We start from the raw sequence: 11,345 nt of genomic DNA, 5'->3' as shown, positions 1-11,345 counted from the left end.
CAGAAAATATCCACTGCTTCACAGTAAAGTGACTGCATTTTATTTCTCATTAAAAATTAAAATGTATACTTTAAATGATAGAAGTGTATTTTGTATATTTTTAACATGGACGGTACAGTAAGAAGAAATTACCCGCATCACACATGCCTGGAAATTTGTTATCCCTGCTGTTCCCAGATTCCCTCCCTCTGGATCACAAGCTGTTCATGATGGAGCGATACTCTCTCTGGTGCTCCACAAGCTTCAAAAATACTTCGTATTTCTTGTCATAAAATCTGTGTAAGAAAATTAATGTCAGCAAAGCCTGAGATTTGAGGATTTAAATCCCCTGCAATGTATATGTTTACTTGCTTCCCTTAGCATTAAAGACACTGACTCTTTCCTAGGTACAGCTGCTACTGGGGTCAGAGCCGGGCCAGTTTCCACCCAAACTGTGATTTCCAGTTGCAATTCCACCTTTCATTTCCCTGCAGCCAGCTCAGGTTCTCAGACAGTTTTCCCCAGAGTTCTCTGTCATGAGAGTGAGGAGACACCGGAGCTCAACTAAATTCATTCAGGTGGGAAAAATCCTCCAAAGTCACTGAGTCCAACTGTTCCCCCAGCACTGCCAAGGCTGCCACTGCCCCATGTCCCCAAGTGCCACATCCACAGGGCTTTTAAATCCCTCCAGGGATGGGGACTCCACCACTGCCCTGAGCAGCTCTGCCAGGGCTGGACAACCCTTTCCATGGAGAAATTTTCCCAAATATCAATCTACATCTCCTCTGGTGTAACTTGGGGCCATTTCCTCTCCTCCTGTCCCTGTTCCTGGGAGCAGAGCCCGACCCCCGGCTGTCCCCTCCTGTCAGGGAGTTGTGCAGAGCCAGAAGGGCCCCCTGAGCCTCCTTTGCTCCAGGCTGAGCCCCTTTCCCAGCTCCCTCAGCCCCTCCTGGGGCTCCAGACCCTTCCCAGCTCCCTTAGCCCCTCCCGGGGCTCCAGACCCTTCCCCTGGACACGCTGCTCAATGCCTGTCCTGTGCTGCGGGGCCCAGAACTGGACACAGAGCCCCGAGTCCCCCCGTCCCCTTCTATCCCCTCCTGTCCCCCTCTGTCCCCTCCTGTCCCCCCATCCCCTCTCGTCCCCTCCTGTCCCCTCCTGTCCCCCCCATCCCCTCCTGTCCCCTCTTGTCCCCTCCCGTCCCCTCCTGTCCCCTCCTGTCCCCCTGTCCCCCCGTCCCCTCCTGTCCCCTCCTGTCCCCTCCTGTCCCCTCCTGTCCCCTCAGCGCGGACCCGCCCCCGCCGCCGCCAGGGGGAGCCCGCGCGCCGCCGCCCATGGAATCCGGAGTCCTTAAAAACCTAACGTATATTACCCTTAAAATATCATGGAATAGGATATAATCTTTAAAAAATTTATAGAAATAATACTTTAATATATAACATTAATAATCTTTAAAATATAATATAAATAATCAAGCTTTGAAAATTAAGGGAAATAATCCTTAGAAAGACAGTACGAACAATTCTTTAAAATATAATACACTGTGATTCTTAAAGTATCTGTATGCTAAACACTACTGCAGTGGAGCAGGGCTATAAAGAGACACACCCCAACCTCATTTCCAGACCCCAGATTTATCTCCCTTGAACTTGCCCAGTGGAACACACCAGGGCCAGCGTTACCTTTTATGCTCGTGGTTGGGCTGCACAACTCTCCCAATTTTCCCCATTTTCGCCATGGCCTCCTAGGAAAAGACAAACACCAACTGGAAAAGCCTGTTTTGATTTAAAATACTTTTTGACAAGAACAAGATGTTTCAAAACCAATCGGAACATTAGTGATGTATTTTGTTTCGGCTGAACAGGCCAGATGGCAGCAAATATGTTCAATCCCATTATAAAGTAGTCAAGAGAACAAAGCTCTGCAGACCCTCAGTAACCAAAATCTGCTCCTCTCTCTCACTGGGAGTCCCAGACGGAACAGACTTATCTTTTATTATTTACTCTAACCAAAGGAAATGTTAAACACTGCGTCCCCAGAGGGGAGGCTTCTCAAATAAAATGATACTGTACTTAAGATCTTGTAATCATTTTCTGAAAGTATCAGTTCCCTGCAGCAAAGGAGGACTCAAGGGTGCTCCACAAGCTAAAGGTAACCTGGGAAGGTCTGTTCTGCAGCTCACAGCTGCCCTCACATTCCAGAACAAAGGTGTAAGAGGCAAACTCTGATCCTGCTCTGCTTTTGGCCGAAATAAAGTCAGAGCTTGCAGAATCCCCTGCAGAAGGAGTCTCTGGGACAGTCACGTGTGGAAGGGAGAGAGATGAGTAATTTGGTTCCTTTCCTGATCTCTGTGAGATTCTGATTTTCCATGGATTCTCCCAAGCAATCCCACTGGAATGAGAATCACCAAAGTTAAGAGGCCTGAGCTCTCAGGATACAGCAGAGGCAGCAGAAACTCCGGGATTTCACAAGGAGAATCAAAGCAACAGCTTTTAGATGGGAGAATGTTAGAAACATTAAAGGTTGGGACTCAAGAATCAGTATGTGACTAACTCAGGGTTCAGAGTTCTTAAGCAGGACCCTGAACCTGTTTTAATGCAGTGCCTAAGAATGAGGATAACCTTGGAGAACAGGCAGCCTGTGCTGCTGCTGGAACCTTCCAGCTCTCTGCTACAGCTGGATTTTTAAAAGGCATGGATGATTTTACAGGCTGGAATACCTGCTCTAGTGAAATCTGTGCTTTCCACTAATCCAGCACTTGACAGCAGAGGATCTCACAGAACATCACAACGTGGATGAGCAATGTCAGTGCAGTGTCACCAGCCCAGGGTAGGCTCTGCCAAGGCAAAAGCATTGCCAGGTGTGCAGTCAGGACTCGACTCTGCTAAGGGTGCTGGTACACCAGCAGGGAATATTTCTGTGCTCTCATATGCCCATTCTCTTTCATACGTGCAGAGGCTGATTGTACTTCGATTCTCCAAGAAACACCCTTGAAATAACACTTGCAGAGAGATAGTGTGTTCTTTTCCCTGGGACATGTGAGCCTGCTGGCACTGAGACTCTGCACAGCAGCCAGATTAAAATACTGCCATGGAAAGGCTGATATCCTTCCCAGTAAGAGAAATAGGCATTTTATTCCCTGTCCTTTAGCAGGTGACACTGACAATGCTCACGCATTGTCCCTGTTTACAATAGTCAGTCTCTTACAACTCCCTTACACGGCCAGCTGGATTTACAGACTATCCAAAAAATGAATGAATACTCAGAAAGAAACCCCTCAAAGTAAAAGCCAATTCCCACTGGTACAATGGCTACTGCTTTTCCATTGTGCCTTAGGGAAAACAGTCCCCTGAAACACTCTCTCACTAATGGAAAAGTCACCTTCCTTTCTGCTCCCTGCTTTACACCTCCTTTTGAACTGCCCTGGAGACACTGCACAAAAATAAACTCACAACATCTAAAATGTCTAAACAGGAAAATCTATTTTTTATCACAGGTACAAGAAGAATGAAAGGGAGGGCCAGACTTTGCATTCCCCTCTCTGTGCACACTCAGGAGCAGGACACAGCACCATTCCCAGGGTACATTCTGCCTCTGACATGGGTGCACCACACACTCGTGTTCTGCTTGACTCTTAGAGCTTCCAGAAGCTGCTGCTTCTCTTCCGTGGGTCCCCATCATCCACCCTCTACTAAGGAGGATAATTCCCAAGTTTATCAGTTTTTCAGCTTATCAGCTAATATACTTCAGTGGTTTTAAATCTACTGGAGAAACACAGACCTTTGAGAATGTACAGCATTAAAGTGTCACAGCAACCACCATGGTTCTGTGAAATAACATGGCAAAAAAATACACAGCCAGCAATTTTCAACAACTCACCCATTCTATGTTGCTCAAAATATCCTAAATTAATTCCCTCTCTCAATTCACATTTTAGTTGTGTGTTTTTCTGTGTTTTAAAGTCAGTTTGGTCATTGTTAGCTTGAACAAAAAAACTTAACTCCCAGAGGAGAGTCTTTTCAACAATTTTCTGGGGACAAAGAGGAACAGAACATTGAAAATATGAATTTATAATGAAATGGGAAACAAAGGAACATTAGAATTGCATTACTGAATCGGATCAACCTTGTGCACTGCTCTGTCTCCAACAAAGCCTTAAATACAGCAAAGTGATAATACTGCTGTTCAGAAATAGTTTGTTTGAGGGTTGACATCCAAATCCATAATTCCAGTCACCAAGGATTTCACAATCTTAATTTGAATGACGCTCTATCTTCTTTGTTTGCCAGTCTAGACAGTACAATGAATACAGTGATTTAAAACACAATGAATTCTCTCTTAAAACAAAATATTTTGTAAAATTGCTTTTTAATCATTTCTTTTCTCTCTTTCCATAAAGGCTATGCTATAAATAAACCCTGAAAGTTCGCATTTGATCATCATTTCTAAAGGCTGGGCAAGAGGCAAGTGAAGGGTTTACACAGGAAAAAAAGAGAGGCACTGTGGAGCAGAAATAAAGGGATGCATTCATGATTTCTAACCTTTTGTTGGAGTGTCAACACTGAGACAGATACAAGCCAGTAAACACTCTGCTCTCCATGGAGAGACCCAGCCCAGCAGGGTTATCCCTGCCCGGGAAGGGACACGGAACCAAACTCCCCAAGGCCCACCAAGATCTCAGGACAAGGTCCCATTTTGCTGCTGGGGAGATCAGCAGCCACTCAAATCCTCTTGGTCCTGGTGGCTGAATTCCAGTCTCCAGCATCATCTGGGGCAGGGGATCCATCACTTGGCCAGGGCAGCCTCAATAGGCAGTGGATCCCCAAGGGAAACCCTACTGGAACCCAGGGAAAATCCCACCTCCTAGGGAAGCCTAACTTTGACACAGCAGCTAAAAGGTGGAAATTTCAACTGTTGTCCATTCAATTATGGGAAGGAAAAGGTTTTTAACCCTGGGTGGGTGAAGGCACCTGGAGAAGCCCATCAGCCTGGCACAGGAGGTGCACACAGGGAATAGCTTCAGGCTGGAAGACCCCTCTTCCCTGATTCCCTGCCCTTGGGATCCTCCATGAGCTGCCTCACAAACCCCAGCACATCCCACAGGAGGAGCCCACGTCCCTTGGGACTGCACAGGGAGGCCAGTGAAGCCCACCTGTGGATAGAATCACAGAATTACAGAATCAGCTAGGCTGGAAGAGACCTGGGAGATCATCAAGCCCAACCTAGAATAGTCCCCAGACTGGATTTTCAGCAGTGACTCAAGGACTGATGAGGTTGAGTATTACTGAAAATTAATGGGATGTGAGCCCTTAAAGTACACAAATGAGAAATCAGATTTAGGGACATCAGCATTAGTTTAGAAAGTCAAGTAAGAAAATCCCAATTAGGCTTTTTCTTTATTTTGAGACCTTAAAAATTGTATCCAAAGTTAAATGGATAAAGCATCCGAGCACAAGTGCAACTTCCCAGCTGTGTTCTCACCACTCAGTCATTCTGGTAATCCCAAGAAATGCTTGGACTTTCACCTAAGGTAGTTATTAACAAAATAACAAACAAAACAAGCACAGATCATTTCAAGTTCTCCTGTACCATTTCAGTGGCTGAAAGCACGTGGCTGCACATGGAGCAGCAAAGCACCAAACTGGGGGGATCAGATGCTCACACTCAGGCCAGTCTTGCCTCTCCAACGTTTCTGTTCAGTTTTCCTGTCACAGATCCAGCAGCAAGAAGGAAATAATGTAAAAGTTGCCCCATTCACAACAGGCTGAAATGTAGGAACATTCTTCCCACCAGATCTGTCCTGATTCAGGATTCAGCAGGTGTTAACCTTCAAACTATCAGAGTGACTTTCCTTACACTTCTAGTCCTCACAACAAATAAAACAAATTATGTTCTATGTAATAATTTTAATTGTTCTGCAGCAGTGAAGAACCTCTCTCCCACTCATCTCTATTCCATACACACAAACTCAGCAAACAGATGTCTTTAGCATCATTTTAAGAAGTCCAGTGACAGATATATTTGGATTTGAGGGGCATAAATAGATTTCTTGAAATGCTGATGTTGAAGAAATACTTTTAAACTTTTATGAGAATTTTAAGTAAGCCTGCTATTTCCTTCCAGGCCTTTATTTAGGGATTGCTTATTTCACAGCTTGGAGATACAAAATTCATCTTATCTGTGTTTACAGGAGTTACATGAGTGTATTTCTGTAACACAGGCCTAGCAGAGTATCACTTTTTAGTGGTATATGACTGCATGAAGAAAGCATGTGATGGACCATACAAAATATTTTTCTAGTGTTCCCCCCCCCCACCACCTTAAATTTGTTTGAGTTATAGGGGCAGATCTTGGCAGCATGCACAAAGCCCAGAATCTGTAACTCAATTCTCTGTGGGTTTCTGGATGGAGCGAGCCAAGTTTTAAAACACACTATGGATAAATATTAGAGCTGAGCAAAAATTTCACACCTAAGACCAAAGTGTGAAAATTTGGCTTTGATTCATTTAGTGAAAAGGTGAAAAATTTCACACAAGTTTGTATTTTCCTTTTGCTCTGATCCAGCATCAATTTGTGTCTGTATCAAACCTCAGAGAGAGAGAGAGAAAAAGAGGAAGTTTCTGTCTTCTGTGCACATGAGGTACAGAGGAGGAGGCAGAAGAGGATGGAAGGATGGAGGGCTGGCAAGCAGGACACCAGCTCAGGACTTGAGTCTGTCTTCCAGGAAAAGTCACTGACCTTTGGAATCTCTCTGTCCATATGTTCAGTAACAGCACTGGCCCTTCTTAGAGGAATACTTTATACATTTGTTTGTTCCACTGAGGCAGCTCAAAAGAAGCCAAACATAATTCTACCCTTCAACCATTCAACTTTGAGCTGACAGAGGCCAATTGGATGGATCCTGAGCACTGAGACAAGGTGGATTTCTGGTTCAAGCACTGAATCAGGGTCCAGAAAGTTTAAAAACATTCCTGGAATTATCTGGGACATGTAATTTACTCTTTTGATTTTCGGTTACCTCTCTCTGCAGTGGGCTGTGCCATTTCCCCAGTCTGGTTTGGCTGGGGCACAGTTTGCACACTTGAGGTGCTCTGTCCCCAGTTTTGCTCTGTGGGTACCACATGAAGCTCCCAGCCCCACTGCACCTCCCACCCCTCACTGAAGGATGAACCACCCAACCTGTCCTGCACCACCAGAGCAGCTTTTCACTCCCTAGCACCAGAACAAATGGAAAAGAGCTCTCACAGCAGCAGAGACAAGCACAGGTAAGGCCATAGGATGACTTCTGCCTCCAGAACACCAACTTTGATTCTCCCTCAGTGTCTCCACAGTGCCAGCCAGGCTGTGGTCACCAAGTTTGGTGTCCCAGAGCCCAGTCAGGCTGGCCAGCCACGGGCACAGCCCTGTGAGGAGCAGAAGTGGAAGAGCAGCTGCTGGAAGGGTGCCTTGCCATGCCAGCCATGATATTAATTACTTATTCTGCAGCCCAAATTTAGAATGGGATGAGGGTCAGCTCTGATTGCCACATCATCTATCAGCTGGAAACTATGTTTGGGTCTAAGCTCCAGCCACTCTGCTACTAAATATAGGTTGGTTAGTTGTTGATTTGAGTCTGCACTCCCCCAGGTTGCCTCTGACTAGCAAATAATTAAGCAGTTTGCTTTGTGAGGGCTCTGCTGCTGGCATCTCTTCATGCCCAAAGCTGCTTGGACACAAACCTGACAGCTTAGCAGGGGTTTCAGCTTCCCTGGGCAATGGAAAGAGCCCAAGTGCTCAGCTCCTGTTTCAGCTTCACAGACTGCTGGCACTGTGTGCCATGAATCAAGTCTGTGGGCACCACCCAAACAGTCTGGGGCAGGGTTTAGCTGCTCTTCCCCCGGCATGAGCCCTCCATGAAGGGACTGTTCCCTTCAGTGGCTCTGTGTGAAGGTCCCAGCCCACGCTGTGGTGCTGATGCTGCAGCTGGAACACGCTCCTGACTCCAGCATCAGCTGGCACTGGCAGCACATCTCCTTCACGCCTTTCTGAGGTGGAATAAGTTTAACCACATACAGCATGGCTGTTAAAATAGACTAAGAAGGTCTGTCCATTGAAACCACATGAAAATATATTGATTTAACACAGTTTTTAGGCTTGGAAATGTTATGCTGACAGGCATCTGTGTTTAACAGAACACAAGCTCAACTGGGAGTCAGGAGAGCAAATTCCTCCATCAGCTCCTGATTCAGGGCACTGCCCAATCAAGCCTCTCCCTACTCATCCCTCCTGGGGATGGAGCAAATTAATCCAGGGAATGCTCCTCTGCATGACCTGCAACACATTGCTTTGCTTCTCTGGCTCCCTCCTCACCCTCTGCTTACAGCATTTTTCCCAATGCTTTTAGCCTCGATTTTAGGTGGCAAAGCCTTTGGGGCAGGCAGGGCAGATGTGTGATTCCACATGGACATAGACACCAAAAACTGAGCTGGACACAAAGCAATCCCTCCCTGCAAGGGTGGGGAGGCAGGAGGTGCCCAGAGAAGCTGTGGCTGCCCCTGGATCCCTGGAAGTGTCCAAGGCCAGGTGGAACAGGGCTTGGAGCAGCCTGGGAGAGTGGAAGATGTCCCTGCCCATGCCAAGATTCTAAGTTACACCAGGGAGGGTAAAACTGAGACTCTGAAGACCCAGCCCCGGGGATCCTGACACTCACTGGGCACTCCATATTTAGCTGCACCACTTCCTCCAAGGTGCAAAATTCAGATTTATTTGGCTGATTTATTTCCACATCCATGATGAACATTTAGCTTTCCTCACATTTAGTCAGCAAGTTCAAACTTTTATTTGCCATCTGGCAACAGACTGGGCTTTACTGGGGGGAGGGGATAGGAAAGGGGCTTTTTTTACCCTTTTTTTTTTTTTTGCATCTGTATTTGCTTTATGAGCTATGGCTCAGGCATCATTTACACATGGGGAACTGGATCAGGTTTTCCCAATTCATTCCATATGTTCACTTATGCTGTCAAAACATTTTTTTGATCTAATTAATCCACACACGTCTCTCTGCTCATTTCCCCACTTTGGGCAGTTTCAGCATTTTGGGGGTACCTAGCTGGGATTGCCATAAAACCAACTTCTGCTTATACTTTTCTTTAGGGTTACCTCATCAAGAAAGCAAAAGTATTTGCAATATTTCACTCCTTTCCCCTTTCCTTTCCTTTCCTTTCCTTTCCTTTCCTTTCCTTTCCTTTCCTTTCCTTTCCTTTCCTTTCCTTTCCTTTCCTTTCCTTTCCTTTCCTTTCCTTTCCTTTCCTTTCCTTTCCTTTCCTTTCCTTTCCTTTCCTTTCCTTTCCTTTCCTTTCCTTTCCTTTCCTTTCCTTTTCTTTCCTATCTTTCAATTATATTCTTTGCCATACTCCAGTGTCTAGCTGAGGTTAATGAGGAAAATCCCTGCTGTGAGTTTTGATTTGAGAATATTTTTTATCTGGTTAATCTGATGTGTGGTTTACTATTAAAAGAAAAAAAAAACCCTGTACCTCAGAAATATGCTTACATTTTACTCAATCTGGACTGCATTTAGGAAATTACCCTGGACAGGGGCTCATAAAAAACAAGAGACCTTTAGGAAGAGTCTTTCACTACTGTAAGCCAGTAGAAGGTTGAGATGTTAAAACAGAGAGTAAAACTGCATTAAAATATAGAGTGAGCCTTCTAGTAACCTTACAGATATCCCATGTTCAAAAAAAACACCATCATTTAAGAGATACAGAGATATCCAATGAACAATGAACAGAGAATAAATCCTAGAAGAAAGGAGAAATCTGTTGGGAGTTTAGCCTGGACTGCATGGCACAGAAGAGGCAGCTGTCCATGGCACAAGGCATTTGGTTTCCTTGCTATGATTGCTACAGACAAGGGGTCAGCAACCTTTTCCAGCACACTGCTCTAGAAAGTATTTTTCTTTCCCAAATTAAAGGCTAGCAGTGACTGAACTGAGTGAAGCTGAAGCAAAGCACACTCATCATTGCAGGGGGGTGGACTAGATGACCTTTAAAGGTCTCTTCCAATCCAAACTATTCTAGGATTCTGTGATCAGCTGATGATGCTGTCCTGTTTTGTTAAAAACTGAGCATCCCTTCTTCTCCAGATCTGAATATCAGCCAGGGATGAGAAACTACTGCTCCCATTTGTCTTCTGCCTCTAGAACTGTCCTCCAGGAGCTCTGTTGCTTTAAAAAAAAAACACTTTAAATGCTGATACATATTGCTAAACAATTTTATTTTGGGAAGGATTCCTCAAAAACCTGGGAAGCCTGATCTGAGGATGGGATGGCCAGTCAGTTGCCTAATGTGCTCTAATAGCAGCAAGGGAGAAGCTCAACCTGAGCTGTGGAATTCTCATGGACACAGAATTGAGAGTTTTATAGGAGGAAACTGCAAAAGTCACACCAGAAAGGGTGCTCTGCTCCCCTTGCTCCTGAAAACTTTGGCTTGTATCTCTTTTGGATACCACTGAGAAATGGTAAATACAGTTCCCTTTAGCACTAAAACCTTTCTGTCAGCAGGAATCTCTTCATGTGCACAATATCCATGTCCTGCAATCACATTTATTGCACAGAAAACCTGTAGGCATAAACTAGAACAAATTAATTTGGAATAAACTGCTTTATTGGCAGATGTCAGGTTACCCTCATCACCACTCTGGCTGACATTTTTCTATATAAAACCAAACCCAAGGGCTATTTATTCCCACCTGCCCCAGAGCCAGAAAGAGCCTCTGATAACAGTAATATTCCATAACCTCTGTTACTGAGCAAAACAAAACCTGTCACCCAGCACTGCCATCAGGAGTTTTAAAGGTATCTCAAGCATCTTTTCCCTTAGCAGATGTTCTAAGAAAGCGTTTGTATTCATTTGGCAAACAGAAAAAGAGCACATTTTATAATTGCCCGTGCCCAAAACAAAGGCTGGTTCTGTCTGCAAGCACCCCAGTTGGAATTAGAAGTGAATTTGCTGTGGGAGTGAGGCACCAGTGGCACCAGAGCTGGGCTGGTCACAGCCTGAGATCGAACACAGCACCATCCTGAAAGCTGAGATCCCACAGAGAAGGGCACCCAGGACAGTCACCACCCTCCCACCTCCAACTTTTGGCCATGTGGGAAGCCTGGGGAGCTGGTTTATAAGCTCTCCTTTTATCTCCAAGCAAGGCAAATAACACCAAATCCCTCCAGAGGAATGTTCTCACTTTTGCTATCCCATCCTATTTTCCCAGCCTTTTAAGAAGCCCCCAGTGAGCTGCACCTTGTGGCTCCTGCTTCCAAGCAAGCCTTGCCCCTTCAGCCACTTCAATGAGAAATTCCTAACCCACTGCTTCTGAAGTGCTTAGGGGGAAAG

The 11,345-nt window shown here is 45.4% G+C and overlaps 1 protein-coding gene across 3 annotated transcripts in view; it reads right to left on the bottom strand.

Annotated features, from left to right (window-relative positions):
• Positions 1 to 29: 29 nt before the first annotated feature.
• The window catches only part of FGGY (FGGY carbohydrate kinase domain containing), a 202,553-nt gene continuing 191,237 nt past the window's right edge, over positions 30 to 11,345 (bottom strand). For all 3 annotated transcript variants that reach the window (XM_058842959.1, XM_058842960.1, XM_058842958.1), the window contains 2 exons: positions 1,659 to 1,720; positions 30 to 275 (listed from right to left, as the gene is read on the bottom strand). In XM_058842959.1, coding sequence (XP_058698942.1) covers positions 194 to 275; positions 1,659 to 1,720 — 144 coding nt within the window. In that variant the 3' untranslated portion in view covers positions 30 to 193. The remainder of the gene's footprint in view (positions 276 to 1,658; positions 1,721 to 11,345) is intronic.

Source organism: Poecile atricapillus, chromosome 7, assembly GCF_030490865.1.
Source record: "Poecile atricapillus isolate bPoeAtr1 chromosome 7, bPoeAtr1.hap1, whole genome shotgun sequence".
NCBI lineage: Eukaryota > Metazoa > Chordata > Aves > Passeriformes > Paridae > Poecile > Poecile atricapillus.
Note: the sequence above shows the minus strand (reverse complement) of the source record. Positions and strands in the feature narration are given on the sequence as shown.